This window comes from Strix uralensis, chromosome 5 (genome assembly GCF_047716275.1).
Source record: "Strix uralensis isolate ZFMK-TIS-50842 chromosome 5, bStrUra1, whole genome shotgun sequence".
Classification (NCBI taxonomy): domain Eukaryota; kingdom Metazoa; phylum Chordata; class Aves; order Strigiformes; family Strigidae; genus Strix; species Strix uralensis.
Genome location: NC_133976.1, coordinates 81905054 through 81931641, shown reverse-complemented (window position 1 = coordinate 81931641; position 26588 = coordinate 81905054). Strand labels below are relative to the sequence as shown.

The 26588-nt window shown below is 47.3% G+C and overlaps 1 protein-coding gene across 1 annotated transcript; it reads right to left on the bottom strand.

Annotated features, from left to right (window-relative positions):
• Nucleotides 1–1996: 1996 nt before the first annotated feature.
• Nucleotides 1997–7551, bottom strand: LOC141943833 (homeobox protein NANOG-like). Its single transcript, XM_074869494.1, has 4 exons — nucleotides 7380–7551; nucleotides 4683–4957; nucleotides 3261–3350; nucleotides 1997–2359 (listed from the first exon to the last, which is right to left on the bottom strand). The coding sequence occupies exons 1-4, from the start codon at nucleotides 7549–7551 to the stop codon at nucleotides 1997–1999; spliced, it is 900 nt and encodes a 299-aa protein (XP_074725595.1).
• Between the last annotated feature and the right edge of the window lie 19037 nt (nucleotides 7552–26588).

Below are 26588 nucleotides of genomic sequence, written 5' to 3'. Positions count from 1 at the left end.
ATGATGGCCTCTGAAAAATTTTAGGGGTGTCTTGAGGAAACTGCAAGATTTGGTAGTGTTTGTTAGCCCAGTTTTGCTGGGAAGGTCAGTGGTGGGGAGATCACAACTGACAACTGTTGCTCTTATAGCTAGCATCCTTCTGCAAGCCAGTCCCAAGGGCTTCACAGCAAGATCCTGCTTGTCCTAAAGCATTCCTGAAGGAACAGGGCATGACAGGTGACTCCTGTTCCAGAGAACTATTCGTCACAAGCTCAACATTTTCACCTACAGCAGCCTTTGATGGGGAGGTATGGAAAGGTTTCAGACGATATTCAGCTTAGTATCAGCACTGTTGGTTCCAAAGGGGCTGAAAAAGCTCCCGGCACTCACGTGAGAGCCCTGATAATTGCTGCTGTTGCAGGCCACCTTCAGATGTTACCCAGCACCTTTTCGGCTAAGCTAACTCAACTGGTGCCCACCCCTCTGATGGTGCAGTGGCTGCAAGAACGTGTCTTTCCCCAGCTTAGGCACTTGCTGGCTGTAGGATGGATGTTTGTGGGGCTGTGCTTTTAAAATGGATATCCAAAATTGTATGACTTAGAAATTTGCTCTCCAGAAGGCCTTATTTTTCCCCAAATCATGCTGGCCATACCATTTACAGTACAGTTTTATAAAGTGTAGCTGAACAACCAAAAGGTCAAAGAGTGGCTGCATGAAGGAATGGGGGTGGGAACAAACAGCTGTGAGGCACAGGGACATAAACCAGCTTTGCCAACAGAAGACCATGCCTCGTATTACTCCAGTCACAGGTATCAATTGCCTTCATTTTATGCTTTCTTTTTTTTTTTTTTTAACCATGACAGTTACTGCATTGCATTAAGATAAAGTCATTGTCATCATCAAAGAGTGATAGAAAACCTGTGACTCAGGGAACTGGGACTCTGTTATTAAATATACCTTGATACACACATGTGGTTTTAGGTACTTAGACACTTATATTGTATTAAGTTTAGAAATGATGGTACCTCTGTGTTTTAGCCAGTCCCAGTATTAAATATTGCTGGGTAGGGGAAATTCTTAAGGTGCGTGGTAGTTACCTTGTCCTTTGACTCTAGATATCTGGCATTGCCAAGGGTCATGAAGCTCATCCCCTACAACACAGAAAAATCTCTGTTTATAGTTTCAGAGTCAAATCAGTAATAACAATGGCATACAGTTGCTATGACTATTTATGCTCCATCTGGATTTTATATTGCAGTGCTCTATTACAGTGGAAAAAAGCTACAGAAAAAATACATAATCCATCTTACAAAATATTTTATTATTTGCCAAATTGAATGCACTGTTTGGTTTTCTTGAGAGGAAGCACAGAAAGATACAGATTAGAACGAAGGGCTTGTTTATAATTTTGATGGTTATAAGATCACCTTGCCAGCCTTTCTGTAAGCCACTTGTCACATCTCTCTTCATAAGACACTTCATCAATTCTGTACTTGTGGCTGACCTACAGAACTGGTGCTCTAACCATCAGATGGATGCCTGGCGTGTGACAGTAACTTCTCCAACTTCAGTGGAAGGTATGTGACCAGCAGCTCTCCACACAGCTCATGGCTTCATGGGTTATGTACACGCAACTGTAAAGTGATATGTGTAAATGAAAGCCCCAAAGGAATCTGTGCCTCCTCCGAGACAAGTTACAAGATCCATAATTTAGAAGATCCAGGGGATAATCTAGGTAATCAGATCTTGGGTCTTGCTATAAGGAAACTTGGTTGTCTGTGCCAACAAAGGAGGGGAGAGGTGTGCACGTGTAAGGGCATACGTATGAAGGACTGTATGTAGATATATGAGCAGACAGGTATCTGCATGTCTGTGCATGTTTGTAGGCATATATTTGGATGACAAAACAGTTTCTAGCTACATGATGCCCCTGAGTTGAAGAGCACATGAATAACAAAGGGAAAGATGAGAATAAGATTTGATTCCCGGCTGCCCCAGTACCCCACATCCACAGTGCTTAGGAGTGATAGAGATGGTGACCAGCAGTGGTGGGGCAAGGAGCCCCCACGGTGGTCGAGTGGTGAAAGTTACAGCCATCACCTGTCTTTGTGCCTGGGTATTCCACACTGCCGGGACAGCTGTGGTAAAAGTCTACTTTGTGCTGGGCAATGAAGCCCACTGTCTGCTGGACGCTGCAGGTGCCCCCGCCTTTGCCAAAGACTCCTCCATCCTCGCTGGTCATGATTGTGTAAGCGTTCTGCCCGGCTCCGTAGTGCTGACGGGGGGGAGGCACAGTTTGGATGTTGCTGGCTGCAGTGATCGGGTAACCCTGGTGGAATTTGGGGTGCACATCCAGGTAAGTACTTGGCTGGAAGCCACTCTGAAAGGGAGAGACAAGAGAGTCAGAACACAAAAGCTTCTCCACGTGTGTCCGCAGGCCTGACATGTACTGGGGCTCTTCTGTCCCTTCACATTTCATGTTGTCTCTTGATCAGCAGCAGTAGCATGGGAGGACAAGAAGAACCATATCCATCCCCATAGCTCAGGGATGGATACACAGTTGTGTATGTATATATATGAGGAAAACAGCTTTTCCCTGGAAGCATTTCCAGGGGAGGAAAAAAAGCATTGCAGAGGAGGGCAATGAAGCTGGTGAAGGGCCTGGAGAATAAATCCTGTGAGGAGAGATTGAAGAATCTGGGACTTTTAGTGTGAGGAGGAGAAGGCTGAGGGGAGACCTCATCACTCTCTACACCTACCTGAAAGGACATGGTAGGAGGTTGGTGCTGGTCTCTTCTCACAGGTGATTAGTGACAGAACAAGAGGGAATGGCTTTAAACTGCAACAGGGGAGGTTCACACTGGACATTAGGAAAAAATTTTTCAGAAAGAGTGGTCAGACAGTGGAATAGGCTGCCCAGGGAGGGGGTGGAGTCCCCATCCCTGGATGTGTTTAAGGGTCATTTAGATGAGATGTTGGGGGATGTGGTGTAGGGGAGAACTTTGTAGAGTAGGGCTGATGGTTGGACTCCATGATCCCAAGGGTCTTTTCCAACCTGAATGATTCTGTGATTCTGTGATTTCAGTGCTATCATCAGCACATTGCCAGGCTACCTACAGAACATGGAGAGTCATGCTAAGTCTGTGCCTCTGTGCTGAACAAACCAGAAGGCAGGGTACTCTGATACCTGTATGCTTAAGTTGTCCCCATGGAGGAAATACATTACAGGACTTATCTGCCCAGACAGAAGGCCCATGCTGAGCTATGTGCTGTGTTCTTACTTGCATGAGGCACTGAGCCCGTTCAGTCCACAGGCTATGCTTCTGGCACCTTTTCAGCTTCATCCTCCGGTTCTGGAACCAAGTCTTCACCTGGTTGGGGAAGGGAGAGCAGAGAAAACATCAGCAAAGGAGAGGGAAGAGCAAATGTTATCAGAATCGCAAGCAGGAAGAAGCAGGGGGAGAGTCACCAGATGGCATAGATATATTGGGCAGCAGCAGATAAAGGCCCTTAAGAGCTCCCTGGGGTTGTTGCCAAGGGATGTCTGTCTAGCAGCCTCAGCAGGTGGCTAGTGCATCTGCATGGTAGGGGGAGGGGGCGGCATTATGTCCACGGGACAGTTATAGATGTGACAAATTGACTCATTTCAATCACGGAGATGAATGAGTGGTGCAAATCAGACCCACCCAGCTCTCTACAAGCCCCCTGCGCTACAGGCAAACCTCTAAGACACTGCTTCTGCATGCTCATGAGCAGAGAAGGGAGAGGCTTGCTCTTTGAACCCAGCAGTTCCCAAATTCAAAGCTCCTTGCTAGGATGAATTCCAGAGCTGTTTGCCCCCAGGGCTGTGTCTGCCCTATGACAGCAGCCTTTTCAGAGATGTGGACTGAAGGAAAGGGCAGATTGTCCCACCTGCTTTGTTCCTGACAGAATCAGTTCAATGTGTGCAAGCATATGTGTGTACCTAAAATGCATTTATAACTTTTTTTAGTCCTGGGGCATCCAGCCCACTGTGCCCAGCTCTGAGATCCAAATTCCAGGCAGATTTTGGACTTGTAACTGCAAGTGCTTGTGCTCCATTGCCCAGCCCCCTCTGCTTTCCGAAGGCATCATTTGAGCCATCACCAGTTCACTACACACAACCTGCCTGGAGACCAGCAGAGGCCCTGAAGAGCTGCGATGGATGGACCTCGCAGCACCCACATGGAGAGGGGAGCACATGTCAAGCAGTCGGGCAGTGCTGAGTGGGGGATGTTATTAGATATTGGACAAGATCAGCCCTAGGAAACATGAGCAATAGCTTTCAGCATGTTGCAGCCCTGGGATTCAGAGAACAGAAGCATGCCAGGGTTTCTGTTAAGTTCACCAGCACAGAGGTAGAGGCTGTTTGAGGCAAACAACATATTCATCACTGTGTTTCTACTACAAAGTGTTGGCATTCTACTACATTCTACTAAGAGTGTTGGCAACAGTACCCTTAACTGACCCCTCACTGGGGAGGCCCCAGTGAGGTGCCACTGGCTCTCCTCTCCCCCAGAAGTGCCTCTGATCTCCGGGTGTGAATAGGCAGGGGAGCAACTGCTAGCTGGCACCTTTGCCTCTACTCTCTGCTGGGGACTCATCCTTCCATCCTGTCACTGCCTTATGTGACCATTCAGCTGCTGTGTGACATATACACCATAGGTCAAAGTCTCCATGTTTACCTGCTTGTAGGTGAGCCCCAGGAAAACAGCCAGGTCCCGGATCTGCTGGGGGCTGAGATACTTCTGGCTCTGGAACCGCTGGTGCAGGATTTGCAGCTGCTCCTTGGAGAAAGCTGTGCGGCTCTTGGCCTTCCTCACCCCCTCCATGACATCTCCTCCACCCTTCTGAGATTTAGCTGCACGCTGTGGGGATGAGGATGCCGAATGTGGACTGGTGGCTGAATCTGGTGTGAATTGGCTGAAATTCCCAGAACTGGATGAAGCTGGGGATACTTCTAGAAATGATAAGACAGTGGGAAAAGGTATACGAGACATCACGCACAGCTATAGGGGTATGAGCATATTCCTTGCCTGTTGCAGAGCTCCTTGCCCATCAGACAGGAGTTCTCTTGAAGTAAAGGCTTGTGTCACCATTCTTCCTTCATGGATCTGTGAGCACAGACAAGCCCACTGACAGTGAGCAGCGTCCCAGCTCACCCCTCTGGGATTGCCTGTGGCTCCCTTTCACCAGGTGGAAAAGTCAGGGCAGAGAGGGAAGAATGCTGGCTCACAGTGTTAGTATCCTCCTCAAAAAGGACCCAGTAATATTTTGGTCTCAGTGAGGTGTAAAAAGGCCTAGTCATGACTGCAAGCATAGCTTTAGGTTGGTGACTGAGCTGCCCAAAACTGCCTGCCAAGCAATCTCAAGACAATGGCAAAGCAACCTCTGACCAGGGTGTATGGTGAGGCAGAGCAGTCAGTGCTCACAAGGATGGGGCGGCAGGTGGAGAGCATCAGTCAGGCCTTGGATATTGGCTCACTCCTGTTTGCCTGTGGCTCCCACCACAGACCATCCCACTGCTGGAAACACTGGTATAGATGGAGGGACCTATTTGGCTGAGGGGTCTTCTGGTGAGAGAAGAATGAAGAGAAATTTGATGTGGAAATGAGGAGGAATAGAGGAAAGGTGGATGTGTGGGACAGGTGAGAAGAGACAGTAATCCTGTACCAGGGACATGGGGGACAAAATTCAAAAGTGCAGAAGGTGTCCAAGCCCCTTCTCATTTGTCCTGAGGTACATGTCTTAAGGGGTTTCTGTTGAGGACAAAGATCTAAATGAAAAGCTTCCTAAACAATCTGGGCTGCTAGTCCAGACAAAAGCCGCCAAGATGCAAAGTCATTCAGGCTGCCTGAATAGGAAAATGCTAACAAGAGAGATTACCCCAGTCCCTTTTGTCAGGTGCCTGGCTGCTGGGATCTGTGAAAGTCTGAGATCTTCTCAGGCCAGCCCTGACTTAAGGACTGCGATGCCAGCCTGCCCCCTTCCCCGTAACTGCAATGATAAATCTGTTCATCCCTCCTTCCTCCAGCTACTCCTCTGCAAACCTTTCTGCATCGGCCATCCCCTCTCCTCTGGACATTTCAGGGGAGAGAGTGTGCAGTGAATGGGGTAGCTCCTGATCTCCTTCCTAGTCACCCTGAGAGCTGTGACTCTGCAGCCCACTGAGTCACCCTCCTCAACCTCCCGAATGTACTTCCAACGCAAAGTACTGATGCCCTCCTGAGGAATGGGCTCCCCGTCCACTCTACCAAACCCCTCCTTCTGTCCTATGCTGAGAGGCTACTAAGCAGTTCCTCAAAGCAAGAAACACAAACAGCAGTCCAACAGACATAAACACGAAAACCTACGACAGACCTGCTCCCACAAGCCCTTGACACCTGTAGGCCTTTGCTTCCATGGCCGGGCTCTCTCTGTAGAGAAATGCACCAGAGGAGAGCGTTTGAAGATGGGTTTTAAGTCTATATGCCAAGCCTACTGGGGGCATGAATGAGTCAATCTGCCCGCTGGCTTTGTGGAGCAAGCAGCATGCAGAGAACTTAAGCCTTTCTCCAAACTACCCACTGGTCCCTCTGCCCAAGCCTGTAGCTCTCTACAGCATCTGACAGCTTGGAACCTGCACTCCAAAAGATCAAGCGTGTAGCCTTGCTGACCATAAAATGGGGCTGGGCAAAAACCTGCTTTCATCAGCTATTCTATTGCCACTCACTGGAGTGGGAGAGGAATGGCAGGGACAGAAAATGCCACCACGGTGGGGCCTTGGACTTTTTTTTGCAAAGAGGGAAAGGCAAGGCAACAAGAGCACGGAAAGGAGAGGGAAATAGAGGAAAATGGCAAACTAAAAGAAGCAGAGATCTAAAGGGAGCAGATTTCCCAGCACAGTGATTCAGAGCATGCCTCGGCTCAAGTTTAAATGAGCACATGAAGGGCGCGAGGGGTTTGTAAGGGGATAAGCGATGCCATGAGCAGAATTACCTTCAGGATTTGTTTCTCTCCGTAGCACACATGGCAGCATTTGACTAAAAGGAGGCCCAGACATTTCTGCCCCAAGAGCTATGAACTTCCATGAGACCATGTTGTCACACTGCCCTTCAGCCTGGATCACAGACTTGCCAGTGCCTGGACTCTCGCAGGCTGTGTTGGGGTTTAGGAAACCGGTTCACAGTCACCAAAGAAAAGTAGCATGGAAGGGTGGTGTGACTGACTGCCCAAGGTCACCCATCCTCCTTGCCTACCACATCACACTTTGCCCAGATCACACATTAGGAAACCAAGGTAGGGAGAGAGAAAAATTTGCTCAAGGTCATTAAGCCGACTGGCTGGCCTGGGACCACAGGTATCCTGAGGACTAGCTCTAGGACTTAGCTGAAATGCCTTACCTGCCATCCGCCTCTTCCCTCCTGCCTCCGGAGACTGACCGGCTCCCCCTGGCCCAGCCGAAGCGGGGGGATGTCCTGCCTCCCCCGCCGAGTTCCAGTAAAACTCCAGGTACCCCATGCCAGCCCCGCTGGGGTAAGCCTGGTAGGGGGGCAGAGCCAAGTGTGCACACATGGCGGGCTGATGAAGGGGGGGGGGTCCCCCACCTTCTAATAGATGCTATCTGCACCTGGGGGGTAGGTCTCACCAGCAAGCTGAGGTAGACAGGCAGTTACCTTTATAGCTGGCTGTCCCCTGCCTGGGACTGCAATATTCACCATCCTCGAGGCTCTTTGTCATGTTAAAGAGGATGATTGGTGGGGTGGGGACAGAGCGGAGGTGGGGGGGGGGGGGGGGGAGTGGTGAGGTGGTGGGGTGGGGGTAGAAAGCCACACATGGCATCAGGGCTAAAATATGTCCCCTCTGAATTCTTCCCATTCTGCAGGTTCCTCAGTCACACCTGAGCAGGATCTCATCCAGACCCCCAGGAAACCTTCTCCCGCCTGCTTCTTTGGGCTCAGCTCAAATTGTCCTGTCACAAAATAATCCCATGAGTGCAGATGTCCTGTAGAAGACAGATGTATACTGCGTTGGGAGAACAAATCCCAACCAATGTCCACCACATGGGAGTGGGCAGGAGGTAGATCTGGTGCTGAGCTGCTCAGTACCATGCTGGGCAAACCCAAACCCTGGCTCCAGGTTACGGGGAGGGTTCTGAGACCTTTGCTTTGTGGTTTGTGTCACATTGACATCCCCACAACACCCACTCACACATGCACACACCCTTCCGATCTGGCAGCACTTCCCACACTTGGTGAGATGGAGCAAGAGGGAAAAACAATAAAGGATCAGACCTGGGGGCTAGAACCTACTTTTTTTTTTTTTTTTAACTGAGGAGGAATTTCCTTTACACAGTCATTTGAGGGAGCCAGCTGAGAATGTGTCTGGCCCATCTTCCACATGTCTGTTCCAGAGCAAAGTCAGAAACACTGGACAAGTCACATCCAACACCAGATCTCATTTTGCAGAGCAGACTCAGAAATCTCAGCTGTCTGGTCTACAGAGGGACAATCAGCAGAGACATTTTCACTATGGAGGTAGGAAAAGATTTAGTGCAGGTAAGGTCCACAGCTAACAGATTTGCTCCCCCATGGCCTTTCAAAGGCACATCCTTTCATTTGCGTAGACTTGGCTGTGGCCTTTGCCAGGCCTTCACAGGCTGGTTGGAATAAAGATGAAGTTTCCTTTAATGCAGGGTTAGCTGATGTTTGCTGACATATGGCCCCCCCAAGGGGGACAGGCACCTGCAGAGCTGTTCATTAAATAACTAGAGGTGAGCGAGTGAGCCACAGGATTCAGCTATGGGCCTGCAGGTTGGTCTGCTCTATGGGCTTACGCCAGTCCCTTCCCCTCAGGAGGTTTTGCTCTGCCTGTGTTTAGGAAGATTTTATTAGCTTCATCTCCAAAGACATTGTGAGTTTCTAGCTAATGTCTGTATTTCTCAATGCAGACAGAAGTCCCAGAGTTAATTCAACTATTTCTTGCTAGAACCAGCCCTACTTTGGCACCAGGACATGCGCATGCCTCATGTCAGCAGCTCAGAGCTGAGGGTGCAGATCCACAGAAGTGTAAAATTATTTAACCTGGACTGTCCCTGCATCCCTCTGCGCCTCATTGCTCCACAGGTGCTTGTCACTGACTTCTTCCCAAGCCTGTGCTAGCACCCAATACCTTCTCAACAGACCAGAAAGGGGAACCTGCTTGCTGTGAAAGCTTTCTAATATCAGCAGGGAGAAGAAACACACAAGTGGGGGTGAGCAAAACCATGGGAAATGAGATTTAGATCAGTTTAAAAGGATGTAGAACACCACTTCTACCAGCACTTCTGCTGCTGCTCTGTGTCCCATGGCAGGTTACTAGTCCCGGCTTCCCTGTCTGTAGAGCAGGGGCAAGTTGGAGCCTTCTGAGATCCCTGCATGGGAAACCACAAGGAACTGCAGGACTGGCCTGTAAGTGAACCTGAAAATCAGTGCAGCTGCTCTTGAGCCATGAGGGGCAGATCATTCATCTCCCTTGCCACATCACAGCATGATTCTGCTGCCTTGGGACCATCCACTTTCCCATGAGGTGCAGACCGGAGGGAAATGAGGGCCTGGTTAGGGTCTCCTTAACTTGGCACTCAGTATTATGTTTTCTGTTTGCATGAAACTCTTTTCTATGACTACAAACTTCAGGGACTGACATCTCTCTGCACAAGAAATGCAGTTTTAAATATGAAATTAACTTGAAAAAGTTACAGCAAAAAAGGGCTTTTGAGCACATCTGTCCTGATAGAATCACAAGAACATCCTGAATATGGCAATTACTCTGCAACAGCTTCTACATGGTGGTTTTGGCTCATGCCTCGTTTCTAAATCATTCCACATTTCAGAGCTACAGTGCCACCAGAGCTTAGGTCACTGTCCCTCATATCTGCCCTCAGGCTTTAGCTGATTAAGCAAAGGGAGAGACACCAATGAGATGAGCTGCACAGAGCTCAGGACCCTGCTGGGCAGCTCCAGTGCCACAGGTCAAGGAGAATGCCATGTGCTCCTTCATATTCAATGTCTGGCCTGTTACTGTATGTTGATGTTTGAGTTTTCATGGCCTGAGGTGCAGTTAGAAAATGAAAACAAGGAAGCAGACCTGAAGGATATCAATGCATCTTCTAAAACTCTTTAATCTGAAGACCTGGCAGAAAACACGGCATGGGGTGCTGACATGGGTGGCAGTGGGTATCTCTGTACTTACTGGGAGTATCACTGGTTGAGCACTTCACACTTGATCTCCTTGATTTCAGCTACTTCTGAAGGTGTCTGGGATCTTTCTTGCAAAGTGCCCAGAGGCATAATAAACTAGCATAGTCACCTGCACTACAAATTCCCGCTGGGCAGAAGCAAGGGAGGAGGATGGTGCTGCCCCTGGGAGCAGAGCCACCTGCCCGACTGGATCAGTGAGTGGGGCAGCACAGAGAGAGTCACCTCCCCAGGCGTGGGAGGGGGACCCAGAGGCGGAGGAGCTGAAGGAACCTTAGGGCCTTACACACACCCACAGTCTCCCACACCTCCGTGGTTTCAGAGCAGCACCACCTCTCAAGGAGCAGCTTATCTCCCCTGCACAGCATGTGACACAGCCTGTGGCGCAGACAGCAGCTCCCTCAAACCTGTACTGCAGGCAGCTGACAGATGTGGCCTGGCATCAGAACCAGACTCTGGTACTGTGTTATTCCATGCTGGGCCCAGATACTCACTATTTCTCACAATGATCTCCACGAAAGCCTTCCCAGGCTCATGCTCTTGGCTCAGAGGGCTTTCTAGTATCTTAAACAACCTTTATCTGCTCTTCTGTACCATGAAGCTGAAAGCACACTCCCATAAAAAGCGGGTAAATTTTTCACAGGCATGTTAGTAACATGATCTTTCATCAACAGCTAAGTCTCTTGCTTTCCCTAGGTGGCACTGAACTCCGCAACAGAACGACCAGGTTTCTTCCATAAAAGCAGTGAGGTAGAAAGACTAGTAGTTAGAAAGACCAGGAAGAAAGAGGAGAAGTCCTCATTCTCCATCCCCGTGCCCTCCACAATGTGGTTGTAGCTCATGCTGACTTGGCCAAGATAGCCACAAAGTAGTGAATGCAGGTGCTACTGACAGGGTAACTCCAATGACATGGAAGAACAGAAGAGGCAGAAAAAACAACCTTGAAAACTGGTCTGGGATTATGGAGATCATTCAGAAGATGCTCAAGCAGAGCAGAAGGTGGAGAACATGCTCATGGAGACGTTTTCTGTAACTAGGTCCTTTCACTGACACAGGCTGTATGGTTGTACAACCTGATTTTCTTATAACCATCCCTGCCTAGCCGTGTTTGGTCGCTGCACTAGTGCCTTCTACACCTTTCACAGGTGACCTCAGCAAAATGATCCTTACAGGCAGCAGATTTTGATTTGTTTGGATGGGGTTTTTTCTTCTGCTTTTCACTGGGGTTTTAGGTAATAAATTACCTTTCAGACCTCTTAATTTGTCAGTTGCTGCTCTTTTCTCCTAAGAGGAATCAGTCAGGGTCAAATGGGAAAGATCATATGTGGATAAAGACACTGGATGGACCTGACTCTGAGATGTCTGTGTTCTGGCAAAGGGTCCCATGACAGCTAACACGCAAACGAGGCTTGATGTGTACAGAATGGACATAACAGAGCAAGAACTGAAAGTTAAAGCTGACAGCATCCTGTATAGACTTAGATGTTCAGTCACAGCTTGAGCCCTTGTGGCTCAGCCCTTCTTGGTGTAGCTCTGCCCAACAGACTCTTCAGTGAAGGTGTAGCTGATGCTGTCAACAGGAATATCGCTGCATCTGCATTCCTGCTTGGCTGGCAAAACTCTGGGAGTTTGGGCTGCAACAGTCTAGAATTCCTTATTGGTACCCCTATAGCAGGAAAACACCAAGTTTCTCCGAGGCTTGGCCTCACCAGACCCCTCTCTGGAGGTGTGTGGGGAGCTGCAGACTCACGTGCTGCTAGCAGCAGGAGAGCACCTGCAACCCTCCAGAGGCTTTCTGGGCCATACAGTCTCCTTCTGAGATTACAAATATTGGCAAACAAACATTTTTTTTGTCCAAGCTGGCTTTTAAAAAAAGTATGCTTTTCAGTCCTTGAACCTGCTGAGTGTAGTTTTGGTTAAGTATTCAAAGATAGTAAATGCAGTTGTTTTTAAAAAAAGGCTTTGTCAGTATTTCTCCTTTCTTTAAAGCCTTAAACAAATGCCCTGCTTTGTTTAAACATTTGCAGGGGTTTTGTGATTGACATTGATAGTAATGGCTTAATCTAAAGACATTTTTAAAAGAAAAAAGTGAAGAAGTAAGTAGCTAAAACATTTCAACATTGCAACATTCCCACTCTGCTCCCCTTTTAACCACTTAGTTCAGCGTCTTAATTCTTTAATTGTAACTTGAACTTAAACTTACTTCTCTTAAAGCACCATATTTTTCTCCGAAGACTTTTCTTTTTTTGGTGATTGATCACCTTCTACATTTTTTCTTTGCTTTGTGTGAGACTGCACTGTAATCTAGTCAGATCCATTTGTTTGCCTGTTCTCACAATGGCCTTGTCCTCCTTGCAAATACTGTTAATGAGTCTGTACCAGGAAGGGAGGTTTTTTTCCCTCTAACATATACAGTCTTGCTGTACTGAGGATAAGCAGTGGAAAGGAAAATTTATCCCAAAAAATCATTAACATTCTGCTGCTTTTTTTGTTTTTTTAGGTGTGTCATGATGGGCTGAAAAATTCTGAAAGGGCTAAAATATATTCCCGGTGAGGTAATACAACCAAGTTTCTGTTGGGTGATCAAAAAGAAAAAGGAAAAGGATTTCCTTTTTCTTCTTAGGCTATTCTGTGCCTAAAGTTAAATAAAGTCAGAGCTGGTACTTCACTGTACATAGCAGCCATCCAGAGCCACAAAACAGTAAGTTAAGACCTCTCAGGGCTGGAAGATGTAAGGAGAGCTATGGTAACACCTACCTAAAAAAGCCAGGGGGAGGGGCTAGGAAGTCTGCAAACTTTAAATAACATTCATCACTATTTCCTAACTGCCTTCCATTTCTCCTTCTGTAAATGTAATTTAGGAGTCAACTTCCCATGTTAAGTGGGTTTGGTTCATGAAGGAAGGGAACAGTCTGCAGAGGCCCTTTCTCTTAAATTATTCGGAGTAACAAAAGCCCAACTTATTTTGCTGTGCAAAATTTCTCAGTAAAATCAGCAAAAGGTAAAAGTGAAAATCTGTGCCACACCCGCAGATATTTAAATATATCTGATGTTTAAATATATCGGATATTTAAATACATACATATATATTTAAATCCTCTCCTTCTCTCTCTCTCTTTTTTTTTTTTTTTTTTTGTTTAATCTGCCCAATGCAAAAAATGTAAGGGCCAAGAAATGAATGGACTTAATTTCCAACAAAGCAGTTTAGGACAAGCTGTCGATCATTATCATGAGATGGATTTTTCTGCTCATAAATCCTTCCTGAAGTCCTGCATACAGTGAGGCCTCTAAGAGAAACGTAATTTGGCCCTGATGCCAAGAAGATGAAACTGGAAGAAAAGAGCTCTGACAGTGTTGCCATCACTCCCAGTCTCCTGGGTCTCACCTTCAGGATTTTACTTCCCTGATCTGCTAAAAAAAATGTGATCAGAGTAGGCAGAGGAGAAGTCCCTGAACAGTGTCTCCACATCTACCACTTTTAGCTTCTCTTCTTGAAATGTAGTGAGTGGATGATTCCTCTGCTCTCACCCATCCCTCACAAAGCTTTTTCAGTCCACCTTCTGTCTCTTGACCTCATGTTTAAAAGGCATCTGCGGTTACTGGCCAAAGCACTTTCTCTGGCTGTATGGCTACAAGCTGATGGGCTGTGTGCAAGTACAGCAAGTTTTTGGCCAGCCTGATGCTGCTGTGTGTTTCCCACTTCCCAAAGTTCCTGTCTGTACCATATGTGTGCCACCAGCAGAAAGTAGTGTGAGAGTCCAGCATCAGAAATGGAAGGTGCACTTTCCTCCTTCATTGGTCTTCCTTTCCCTACTCAATGCATGTTTTGTCTTTGAAAAAAGAAGTTTGTATATAAAGTAACAGCAAGGCTATGCTCCAGGTCCGTCATGACTAACTCCCCTAGAATAATGGATCTTAACTGTTGTTAATCTTATCTGTAGTATATTTTCTCCCTAAAAAGAAAGGGGATGAGCCATTTTCTAATGCTTACATTTTTTCTGTACTTGAACATCTTCCCCCCTCTTTAACAAAAGCTATGAAGATTTTTAATGGTGGTTATTGCCATGGCACCAAGCTGTCTGAGATCTTGAAATCTCAAATCATGTTTAACTTTTTTGTGTGATACAGAACATTTTAATCAACACATATACCTAGAGAAAACACTCCCCCACCACTGGAAAACCCACTTGGTCCTACAGTGATGTGGTCCCTGGGTGAACCCACCCCAACTTGTTCCTAGGTAAATCTTCCAAAGAATTCCTACTTAAGCCCAGTTTGCAAAACTGTGGGTCTCCATGGCCCCTCTCCCAGCTCAGCTGTCAATATTTGGGAATCCATCCCACTCATCCAGCACTTTGATATTAGGCTTTTGACCAAGACATTTGAGGTAGGCTAGGTTCAAGCTAGGCTTTCCATGCTTGGTTTTCATGCTTGCTTTTCTTGGTTTTCACTCATTTATGACCACCCTGCTTCATGATCAGTGCCCAGCCTCACAAGGGAATGGTGAAAGGGTCCTCAATATCTTGTGAGCATGTGGCACACAAGGAGAGGATGAGCTGGTAGGGAAATCTGCCCACAGAACAAGGCAAGAGGAAGAGGAAGCTGTGTTGGGACACCTCTGCGGGGGTATAAGATACAGAGAGAGCAGGTGATGTATTTTTTCAGGTGGAAGAAAGTTAGAGGTTTCTCAGTTGCATTAAATGCAGACAGAGGCTGTCTTAAGGGGCTTGTAGGCCCTGGAGCATCAAACCTTACAGACTCTTTGACATCTCAAACTGGGAGAAGAATGCAGTGTGCTCCTTTTCCAGTCACTGACTCTGGTATCTGGGATTCCACCAGCCCAAATGTGCCAGGAATTAAGTCTCCCCAGACAAACAGAGATAACATAGCAGAGCTCTGATCAAGGGACTGATATCAAAGGACCAAATCTCTCAGCCCCGGGGATGAATCATCAGAGCAGTTTATTCCAACCTTTTCTCCTCCTTTCAAGTATCAGGTTCAATTGCAGCAACAGCAGCACAAAAGGCTTCGTCATTCTAGGTGCTGCAAAGACAGGGAAAACACAACCAGAGGAATGGAATTCACAGGTGATACAAGGCTGGGAGGGTGCTGAAAATACCACAGAGAACAAAGAAGTAATGCAAAAGAAACCTATCTTGCTTGGGCAGGGAGGAAGAAGGAAAGATGGGGGCTAGTCATGCAGTCATGCACCTGGGGAGAAAGTATCCCAAAGGTAAGTAATCAAAGGGAGATGTCTAGAAAGCACAGCATGAAAAAAAAAAAAAAAAAAAGGGAAAAACAAAAGAGATGAAGAGATGCATGTTTGTCAGCTGAGGTGTATCAAATTCAAGCAACAGCAATACTATTTTGTAGTCATGAAAGCGTTTGACAGAGATCCATATAATCTCATTTTCATGGACGGGGAAACTGAGGCACCACGTGGGTTCAGTAAAGGGCCTGCTATTGTGCAGCCAAATCTTGGCTAGACAGAAACACCAGGTTGTCAATGCAGAAAACTTTTGTCTTAGAGCTAAAGGGCAGTATTATGCACAGTTATGGTGAGATTATGCAAAGAAGGTTACATTCTGGTTTGTGTGCCCTGCAAAACGAGGGGGACGAGGAGGAGAGGGAGGCCCCAGGGAAGAGCAGCAAGCACAGAAGTGTTATAAAACAGTTTCTCTCTGCCAACTGAGTATGAAACCAGAATTGCAGCATCTCATCCTCTGCTTCTCAGCAATCTGTGGACCTAATCTCTGTTTACACACAGGGGGATATCTGTCTTGTCTGAAGGCATTCCCAGTGCCAGCCTCACTCAGGTTGCCCTTCCCACAAAGCAAGTGAGGACAGGTGTAAAGGGGCCAGAGACAGGGCTTGGATGAAAGAAAATAAAGTTGTGTGTCACTTTAGCTCTGCTAGTTCTTCACAGTCATCTCACCTGTGTACCAGCCCACTCTGGAACAAAGACGAGCCAGAGGGCCAAGCCAGTCTGGTCCTCTGCGTCATCACCATCAATAACAGCTATGTTGGGTGATCCTCCTGCAGGCTTTATGGTGGCATCAGTCACATCATTGCTGGATCTTAATGAACAGCAGAAAAAAATCAAGGTTTTTGTCCAGCTCCAGAGATGACCTAGCCCCCCACACTGGGTGTGTGGTTGGATTGTGGTTTGGAGTTGGGGTTGTGGTTTGGAGTTTGTGGGTTTGGGGGGGAGGCGGGAGGGAAGGGATTGCATGTTTTCTGGGGTGGTGGCATGACATTCATGTTTCAGAATAGGCCTGTGCTTTAGCATGTCAGGATTTACCTCTATGAGCTATCAGTTGCTTTATGAAATTGTTACTTATAATGACATTGCAGATGAATCTCAGCTTTGCAAGGTGAATTGGGGGGTGGGAGAGGGTGACAACCATCTATATGGACTATTTGCTAAGGGTGAGGCGCCTGGAAAACAGACATGCTGCTAGTGTGCTGCCACATAACCAGGCATGTCTCCACGCTACAGACAGGGTAACACAGAGTCAGCACCCTCCAGTGAAGCTGCACTTGGTGTTTTGTGTTCCCCTCTGGGCGCTGGGCTCTATGGGAGACCTCAGGAGCAAGGAAGCAGTTCATGGCCCAAAGGTAATCAGTTTTGGGGAGGTAATGTTAACTCATTGGGAAGACAACAGAGAGAGTGGGAGGCTGGTGGCCTGTGGAACTCTGAGCATGAAAAAAAGTAGGAGAGCGTTTTTAAAAGGTTGTAATATATTTTTAGAACCCAGGTGAAGAAATATCTTTTGCTCTCAGCAGAGGAGATGTGTAGTGAAAGTTCCCTGGGCTCACCACAGAAAGCAGAGCCCCCTGGTGACTCCCAGCCCCAGGCTTGGAGGTTTTACTGGATCGGTGCCCGAGGAGCTGCAGGCTGCAGAGCCACTGGGGTGGCACAGCCACGCAATGAGCTGTGAGGCCACCACAGCACAAACCTTCACCTGCAGCCGCATCCCTGCTGGGCATTTCCCTCTCCAGCACAGCAGAAGCCATCATAAGGTGACCTTGCACTAGGGCAGGACTTGAAGTATGCAAGGATGGCTGTAGGAACATCCACTGGGCCACGGTCCCTGTGAGACAAGGTTTTGGCTTGAATTTAAGCTCAGCAGGTCCCCTGTGTCATGCAGAGTTTGGTATGGGATTAATGCAAGTTTAGTCACTGCCCAGGATAACGTGCCTCAAACCTCCACACCCTCCCCCAAAGTTTTGTCCACAGCGCTGTAAGTCTTGAAGAAAACCTGAGGCGGGGGAAGGATAGCAGTATGAAATGGGGCTTAAATATTGGCTTTTTAATGGGAGATGGGGAAGAGGAAAGGGGAAGCAGAGAAGTGGGGAAGAGCAGGAGGAATGCATTGAAACATCAGAGAAAATGCAGAGAGAATCCCAAAAGTGTGAGGAACACGCCAGGTCACCCCCAGCTCTGTATACAAGCAGACCCTGCAACACCCAACATGAGGCAGAAGGGGCTGCAGGAGAAATGTGGCCATCAGAAAGCAGTGGGAAAATGTCATGTTGTAGAAGAAAGGACCCAGAGAGGTTTGGGGGCACAAGAAAGGCAGTGAGGTATGAGAGAGAGCCCAGAGTTGGCCAGATTGATGCAAGCCTGTCTTCATTCACACTGTCAGTCTGCCCATCTCTGCCCTTCCTAAGGCTGAGAGGAGATGTCAGCCTGGTGAAAGTGGGCAGTGATCACCCCAAAGGTGTATTGGTCCTTAGTTCTGGGCATGCACAAGTAGGTTCAGAGACAGCTATATTAGAGAGCCTGTGAGGAGCAAAGGCTACTATGAGATGGAAAGAGGAGAGGAGTTTAATGGTTGGACTAGAAAATCTTCAAGGTCTTTTCCAACCTAAATGATTCTGTGAGTTCAGTGAAATTTTAGCTACTTCCAAGGCCCTGGGAGATAATGGAAAGAAGAGGAAGGGCTCTGTTGGTGCCAGGAAGAATGCATCATGCTCATCTTATAGTGACTCTGGTGGTGCTTGTGGGGTTGGAGAAAAGACCCTGCTCCGCTGAATGGAAGGAGAGCCTCCACCATCCTCCCTGTGCCATTTCACCCCCTTTTTCGCAGTAGCTGGGCCCCTGATGGAGACAAATCACTTAAGACAGTGTTAGCAAGGAACACGTGGTCTTTTCAACTCTAGTAATAGAGGCTTCCACATGGAAAGACACAATCTCAGGTCTCTGGCTGCTGCTGGAAGAGAGCTTGGCACTGCATTGAATTCTTCCTGAAAGCCACCATGTATGTCAGAGGTGAACTGCAGGCTCAGCAGCAATTTTGTGGTCCCCTTGCCACAGAGACCCCCCCCAAGGTGTGGTGTGGGGGCCTAGGTCATCACTGGAGCTGGGCAAAAGCCTTGATTCTTTCTGCTGCAAAGCTGGGCATATGTATGTGGCTGTATGATTGCAGTGATTGAGGCTTTGCCTTACTTTCCTCTGTGGGAGCAAGGAGGATGCAGATCTGCAAGCTGTTTTCAAGGCTCTCAGAAGGCCTCCCTAGAGCTGGCTGGTGTGGGGCCACTTCATACCTTTTCATTACACTGCTGGGGAGAATCAAGCATACTGTATCTGTGCAACCAAAGTGTTCACACCCACAGACCACACAGCAGATACACGGTCATCATGGCTACACTCTAAAATCTGCCTGTAAGCACCCAGTTCTGAGAGCCTGGGAGCAGGGGACACATCACCTTTGGGTCCCAGATCTTCCCAGTCACCCAGCACCACCTGCAGCCCTTTGCACTGGCACCTGGGACAGTACAACCCCCTTCCTTAGTGCCCCTCTTTCATCACCTTGCCCTCCCATGCCAGAAGGGGATAATGAACCACAAGCCATGGTTTGCCTCCACAGTGTCCTTCATGTCAGGGCACCACACAAGCAAACACAGCCAGTGTCTGCACATCTGGTGCACATCACTCCATCAAGACTTCCCACGAGCTTTGTATTTTCTCAGTCTCTACTTTTGAAGTGTTACTAACTCATCTGGACCCTTCCGTCAGCAGGAGAAAACATGCTCTCTCAGCTCAGTTTAGTTAACAAAACGTTAAGTCCCAGCCAAGGGAAAAAAAAATCTATCTTTTCATGAGCCACCACTGTGCACTAAATCTTTGCTGGAGCTTTATTTCTAACCAGCCCTAGCATCTGTGCTTTGGCTGCTCTGTCCTCACACACACAGCCAGTCAGGAGGTAGACTTCCCATACCCAAGGAAAAATGTATCTCTCTCTTTACTTCTTTTTTTTTTTTTCCCTTTTTTTTTCCTTTTTATTTTTGGTTTCAATCACACTTGGAAAAAGAAATCAGACTTGCTCACACAGCAAAATTGCCCTAGACGATGTGTTTGGAAACACTGAAGCCTTCCACTAATACAATGCTTTTAATGTTTGTGTGTGTGTGACCAAAGCATTACGACATACACAATTACCTGTGAGCTATGTATGATCAGTGTGAGTATTCTTGCCTCAGAATGAGAAAAAAGTATGAGAAAGAAGTCAGACAGTAAAGGCAGTGTGATGCTGCTCCATCACTCACAAAAAGTTTTGTCTGTGGCATGAAATAAGGAAGCTGGAAGCATTTTTTCCAACGCTTCTGCATTGGCAGTTTCTCTGAGCTGGATGAGCCACTGCAGGTTTCAGTGCAGTGGTGGTATCTGTCCGAACCGAGCTTTGCTGACCTTGGTCTTGACCAGTTCTGTTTGTCAAGACATTGTCTTGCATTACCTAACACAGTTAGGAATACACCCTTTCTTCGTGTTCATGGAAAGGCTGCTTCTGATATGCCAGTCTGCTGACTTTAGTCTAGCTGAGCCAACTGTATTTTGCATGCCCATCAGTTCTTCCTGGCTGTGGCACTCAAAAGGTCCTAAGCATTTATCAGTTTGCCCTGAGCCCTTATGCAGGTAGCTCTGAATGGCAGCTGACAATAAATTCCAGCAGTTGATGCTCTGTAGAAAGTGTGTGTTTTGGTGATGCTTCTCTTTGGGCTCATGTGAAAAATCTCATTCTGCAGATAACTGGGCATCCTAATTTCTAGCCTGCAGGATATGAGTAACGTTCTGCAGAGGCTGATTGCTCATATCCTGTGGGGCAGTTGTAATCTAGCTTCCATGGATGGTAAGATACAGTCCTGAAGGTGTTGTTTTCATAACCCAGTGAAAATATAGCTATTGTGTGCTTAGGGGAAATTTTCAAAGGCCACCCGTCAGCTCCCTTATTGGTGGTGGCTGTTAAAACTTGGCAGTGCTGAATTTATCAAATCAAGTACAATTTTTGTGGGAACATGATGCAACTACATGGCTGAAAAACTGCTGTGGTGTAGCTGGAGATAGGATCAGGACAGGTCCTTTAGGAAGTCTCCGGTTAAAAAGAACCACAGCCAAGAAGTATGTCATGCCGGTGTGCAGAAACTCAGTGAGAAAGATGTGGAAAGACCCAGAGAGTATCTGTCCTCCTTCCTCTCCCTCCAGCAGCGACTGTCAACCCAAGTGTAGCTCTGCCCTTTTATTTGATGATGTCAAGAATTCATTTAGATGAGCATGAACTTTGCTCACTGGCCTCCCTAGGGCCATCACTTTGTTCATGAAAATATCCAAGTGCAAGGAAGGGAGGTGTTTTGCTCAAGATCACTCAGCCGGTCAACAGGAGGACAAAATTGAGCTTCTCGACCCAAAGCCCCTGCTCTGACCAGGAGATGGCACTGCCAGCTTTTCTGCCTGAAGCTGGTGAGTTTTTTTGCGCAACCACACAGCGCGGCCAGCAGTTCCAGTTCGACCCCTGCATGCCAAGCACCACCCCATGATAAGACCTGGTTGATCTGCCTTGTTCTGTTTGCTAAACTTTCACCCTGATTGTCCTTTCTTCCAATGAAGTTGCTCAGGCCGAAAGCCCACAGAAGAAATCGCACATTGGCACAACGTTTTGCTGCACCCAAAATACCCAGCCAGCACTCCTCTCCCTATCTACATCAGCCCCCTCCCTGTCCCTGTTTTCCCCTGCCTCTCATCTCAGACCTGTCAGACGTGCGTAGACGCTCCAGACAAATGCTGTGTCATGTAGTATTGCTGTCTGCTTGTAACCAGCAGGCTCAGCACTGCACTTGCATATCCAACATATTTGTAATCACACTGATGTTTTCCCTACCCTCTCATCAAATGCTGTCAAGCTTTGCTTTATCCACAGGATAAAGAGGCCCAGAGCACACCAAGTCCTGTTTCTAGCTGCTGAAACAAGATAAGCCTTCAGTATACCCCTCACTCCAAAGCTGGCTGCATTTTTTTGTTCATTCCCATGACCCCAGTATGCTTGGCAGCCATCTCTTTGTACCCACAAAGCACTGTTGGATGGGCATGAAAGAACTGGTTTGGATGGAACATGGTCACAAAAAGACAAAGACTGCTGAGCAACAGCGACTCCTGAGCTACACATTCTTGGAGGATATAAGCTCGAGTTTATTTATCTCCTCTGCCTCGCAGCTGCCTGGTCCCACCACCTTGGAGTCATGATCCCATGACTAGAAATTGGGGTCTCCTACTGAGACACCTAACAGCTAGCTAACGCTACCTGGTAGCCACTCCACTGCACTTCAGCTTCCCTCACAGCCACACTGCTTTCAAGGTTTGTCCCATACAAGGTGTTTTCGATCACTTTTGCCTTCAGAGCCGTGACCACTCTTCACTGCATACTTGTTCCATCCCCTTATCACACACAGCTTCCTCCTGCCTCCTGGTTTAACTGCTAGACACACTACCAGCAAGTGACATGCTCTGGGTGTATGATAATCCTCCTGGCTAGTTCACTAGAGTGACCACCTCCTGCCTGCTCTAGGACACCCTTCTGGAGTCACTCACTGACTCTGCCAGGCCTTCTGCTGCATCATCTCTCAGCATTTCACTCCATCCCATCCTTCCTTGGCTTCCTCTTGTTCTGTTCCCTAAACATCACCTTCAATTTCAGTTCAACCTTGCCCCTGCTCCACCCGCTCCGTGCTGCCTCTCTAAGCCTGACATATTCTTTTGACTGCTTTGAGACAGTGGGAAGTGTTCACTGGACTTTGGGAATGCACTGTCCTTCAGCACGGACAGCCTCCCTTTTGTCTGCATTCACGTAACACTAGGGAAGGAAGGTAGGCAACTGTTTGTGTCCCAGAAATCCGTAGTTCCAGTTGTGCCATCATTGCACTGCTTTGCAACATCAGAGAGTTGTAAAAAGACAGTGACATAACATGAGCGACTGTTTGCCCTGGCCTAACATCTTGGTGGGTACAAGATGAGGATTGAAAGAGCATCTTCAAATTATTTTGTTGTGCGGGGAGTCTGGGAATTTTGGACAAAAGCTCTCCAGGCTAAGGAAGGATTTCACAATTAATTCAAATGCAAAAAGCATGTATGCAAGAGGTGGAAAAGAGGAATAGGTTATGGAGAAGGAGGACAGAAACACTGTTTGTATACTGAAGGACAAAATCAGAAAGGCCTCTCAGAGCCCAGGTGGAAAAAAAACTTGTATGGGATAGGAGGGATCCTGTAATTATCCCAGTAGCCAGTCCAGGGAAAATACAAGTCTGCTAAGGAATGGGAACAAACTAGTGATGGATGTCTCAGCCTTAGAAGAAGCTGAAGTACTGAAAGCCTTCCTTGCAACAGTCCATAGAAGCAAAGCCTGCTCCCAGATGTCCAGACGTATCACAATGGTTTGGAAAGTTGAGGGACAGCCAGGAGGGGGACAGCAATAGTCTTGATATTACTTAGAGAGGCTGGATATATCACAATGCATGGGACTGGCACTTCAAGGGTGCTGGGATACATCCAAAGCTGCTGAAAGAGTTGCCTGATGTGATTATGAGCCTTCAGTCTTTCATCTGTCATCCCTGACAGCTGGAAAAAGGGTAACAGTGTGCTCAACTGTATGGAAAGCAAGCAGGATGACTCAGGGAACTCCAGACCAGCCATCCTTGCCTCAGTAGTACACGCTGCAGGCACCCAGCGCCAAATGTGCAAAGGACAAGAATGTAATCAGGAAAGGTTGATACTGGTCTATTAAGGGCAAACTGACTGCCTTTTAATATGAGAGGACTGACTATATGGATTAGGGGAGAGTGGCTGATATAATATACTTTGGCATGAGTTATATGGTAGGTACTGTCTCGCACAGCATACTCCTGTGGAAGGAGGGGGAGAGATGACAGCAAACCATTACTCAGCATACTGGGAAATTGGAAGATGTAAAATATCCCAGTGGAGGTGAATGACACCACCAGTAGACTAGCTCTTCCTAATTCCATGCTGGTGTCCTGGCAACGTGACATTGCCAAAGAGTGCCCTGGGCAACCCATCACACTCTTGAACACCCTGACACAGGGTAGAATATATCAGAAACACTAAGCATAGCACCTACACCAGCTGATTGTGCATTAAAATCTTCTGTAGCACTGAAGGTTGAACTGGAGGCAGAGGAAAAGCTAGATAGACTGTACAAAGCCATAACCAACTGACCAAATATTAGCAGATTTCCCCCAACCTTTTCATGAGCAATAACTGGAAAAGGAAGAAGCAGCCACATCTATTGTCATCACATACTTCTGATGTTCTGCTGATGTACATTCACTAAATGTTGTTTTTCTTGAGCATGTAATTGGTAGAGATGCATTTGTCCACGAAACATTTGGCAGCTCCATGAGGCCAAAGGATATGTCAGTGGAGAACTCATAACCAGGGAGACAGTGTGAAGAAGAAAGGCTTCACACTAGCTTCACCTCACACATAATGGTCATGGGCTATTCCTTAAGAAAAATCCAACAGATGCAAGCTGCTGGGCCACTAACCTGTTCTGGTACAGTGATGGCCATGGTGGGACAGCCAGCAGAATGCTTCGATGTTGAAGGCAGGAACTAAGATAGCAGGCCACGCAGGTTGACTATCATTTTTCTGTGTACTGGGGTGTGAAATAGGCTAGAGCAATACTAGAAGAGGTGGGTCGGACACTGTGCCAAGGGCAAAGTGCAGCATGCCAATATCTGCAGGTTGGTATGGATCTGGAATGGTTGGAGGTGGGACCCCATAGTAGCTACTGGTCCATTTTTTGACCCATGTGACAGGGTGCTTCAGAGAATAAGACATTCTTGTCTCCTTACAGCAAAGCAGCTTTATGTTCAGTCCACTGAGAATGAGGAGCTGGCATTAAAGGCACAGACAGGAAATATGGAGAGGCGGAAGCTTATGGTTCCCAGTTCTAGGGTGATCAAGGTAGAATGGAAAACCCCAGGTAGCAGGACTATTTTGGAAGAACACTTAATTTTAAAAGACAAATCAGGAGAAGGAGACAGAGCACGGTGATGAGAAAGTCTTCTCCAGTGTCAATACCTCCCCACAATTTACCCATAAAAACGCACCACATGACCCTCTTAAGCTTCACTTTCAGAGACGCCATTTTCCTCCACGATCAGCACAGACCTAGCTGATAAGAACTCATGTCCAGTCCCTCCTCACCCCCTGAGACACTGCTCCCTCTCTGCCCATGAACAACTGGTCACACCACAGCCACCTACAGCATTGAACCCTAACAGTGCAGTGTTGGCACTAAGGCTGAGAGGGATGGTAACGGGCTACATACAGCTTGTCTTTATGTCTTTCAGTGTGATTGATTCTTCTGTTGTTGCATTTACCTCCTCCAAGAGAACATCGGCAGCTCTCAGTCTCCGGAGTTCTGTAAGAAAAGAGATAAAAACCATTCTGAGGGTTTCATACCCATCTGTCAAGGTTTCAATGTGAACCAAGGGGGCAGACAGGGGGACATCATTTCAGAGGATGCTATTTCAAAAACTGGGAGAGAGGAAGTCTGGTTTAAACACAGAAACATCTTCTATCTCAACTCCATTGACCTGCACTTTTAATGCCCTGCCTTGATCAAGTAATCAAGCACACTGTATGTGTGCAACCAAAGTGTTCACACCCACAAACCACACATCAGATATTTTTTTATCTCAGAAGAACTGGCCTCTAATATGAGTCTTAGCTGGGTTTTGCAGTGTTGGTGCAAAGCCACTTCAAACATGGTTTTCATGGCTGTGCTCCAAAACCTGCCTGGGAGCACCCAGTTCTGAGAGCCTGGGAGCAGCTTTGGCTCCCAGATCTTCACAGTTACCCAGCACCTCCTGCAGCCCTTTGTACTGGCACGTGGGACAGTACAACCCCCTTCCTTTGTGCCCCTCTTTCATCACCTTGCCCTCCTATGCCAGGCAACATTGAGAAGATGTCAAACCACATGCCATACTATGCCTCTGCATCTCCTTCGTGTCGGGGCGCTGCACAAGCAAATACACCCGGCATCCACACATCCAGTGCAAAGTGGGTGCATTTGGGTGTGACCATTCCTGTGTCCCTTTTGGCCTCCAGTCCAACGAGGGCTTCCAGGAAACTGAGGTGTGTCCTGCCTGCTCTCCTGCCCCAGCTGAGGTTGCAGTGACTGCTTCTGGATCCCAAGAGCTATCAGCATTTTCAGGCATGAATTCCACCTTTCCCTCCCTCCCACTCCTCTCAGCACAGTTCACTCCTTCAAGGCTTCCCACAGATTTATATTTTCTCAGTCTCTACTTTTGAAGTGTTACTAACTCATCTGGACCCTTCCGTCAGCAGGAGAAAACATGCTCTCTCAGCTCAGTTTAGTTAACAAAAGATTAAGTCCCAGCCAAGGAAAAAAACCAAAACTATCTTTTCATGAGCCACCACTGTGCACTAAATCTTTGCTGGAGCTTTATTTCTAACCAGCCCTAGCATCTGTGCTTTGGCTGCTCTGTCCTCACACACACAGCCAGTCAGTCAGTCAGGAGGTAGACTTCCCATAACCAAGGAAAAATGTATCTCTCTCTTTACTTCTACTTATTTTTTCTTTTTTTTTTTTTTTCTTTTTTTTTTGTTGTTGTGGGTTTTTTGTTTCAGTTACACTTGGAAAAAGAAATCATATTTGCTCACGCAGCGAAGTTGCCCTAGACGATGTGTTTGGAAATACTGAAGCCTTCCACTAATACAATGCTTTTAATGTTTTTCTGCATGTGTCCAAAGCATTACAACATACACAATTACCTGTGAGCTACACATGATTAGTGTGAGTATTATTCTTGCATCAGCATGAGAAAGAAGTCAGACAGTAAAGGCAGTGTGATGCTGCTCCATCACTCACAAAAAGTTTTGTTTGTGGCATGAAATAAGGAAGCTGGAAGCATTTTTTCCAATGCTTCTGCATTGGCAGTTTCTCTGAGCTGGATGAGCCACTGCAGGTTTCAGTGCAGTGGTGGTATCTGTCCGAACCGGGCTTTGCTGACATTAGCAAAGTGAGTCATAAGCTACCAGAATCCTATGAGGCTTCA

What these genes read in the sequence shown, in the direction of transcription:
- LOC141943833 (XM_074869494.1), bottom strand. Translation starts at nt 7,551, where the DNA reads ATGTGTGCACACTTGGCTCTGCCCCCCTACCAGGCTTACCCCAGCGGG. An exon ending in AGGGAAGAGGCGGATGGCAG is followed by an intron (nt 4,958 to 7,379) that starts GTAAGGCATTTC and finishes TATCATTTCTAG; the next exon opens with AAGTATCCCCAGCTTCATCC. An exon ending in TGGGGCTCACCTACAAGCAG is followed by an intron (nt 3,351 to 4,682) that starts GTAAACATGGAG and finishes TTCCCCAACCAG; the next exon opens with GTGAAGACTTGGTTCCAGAA.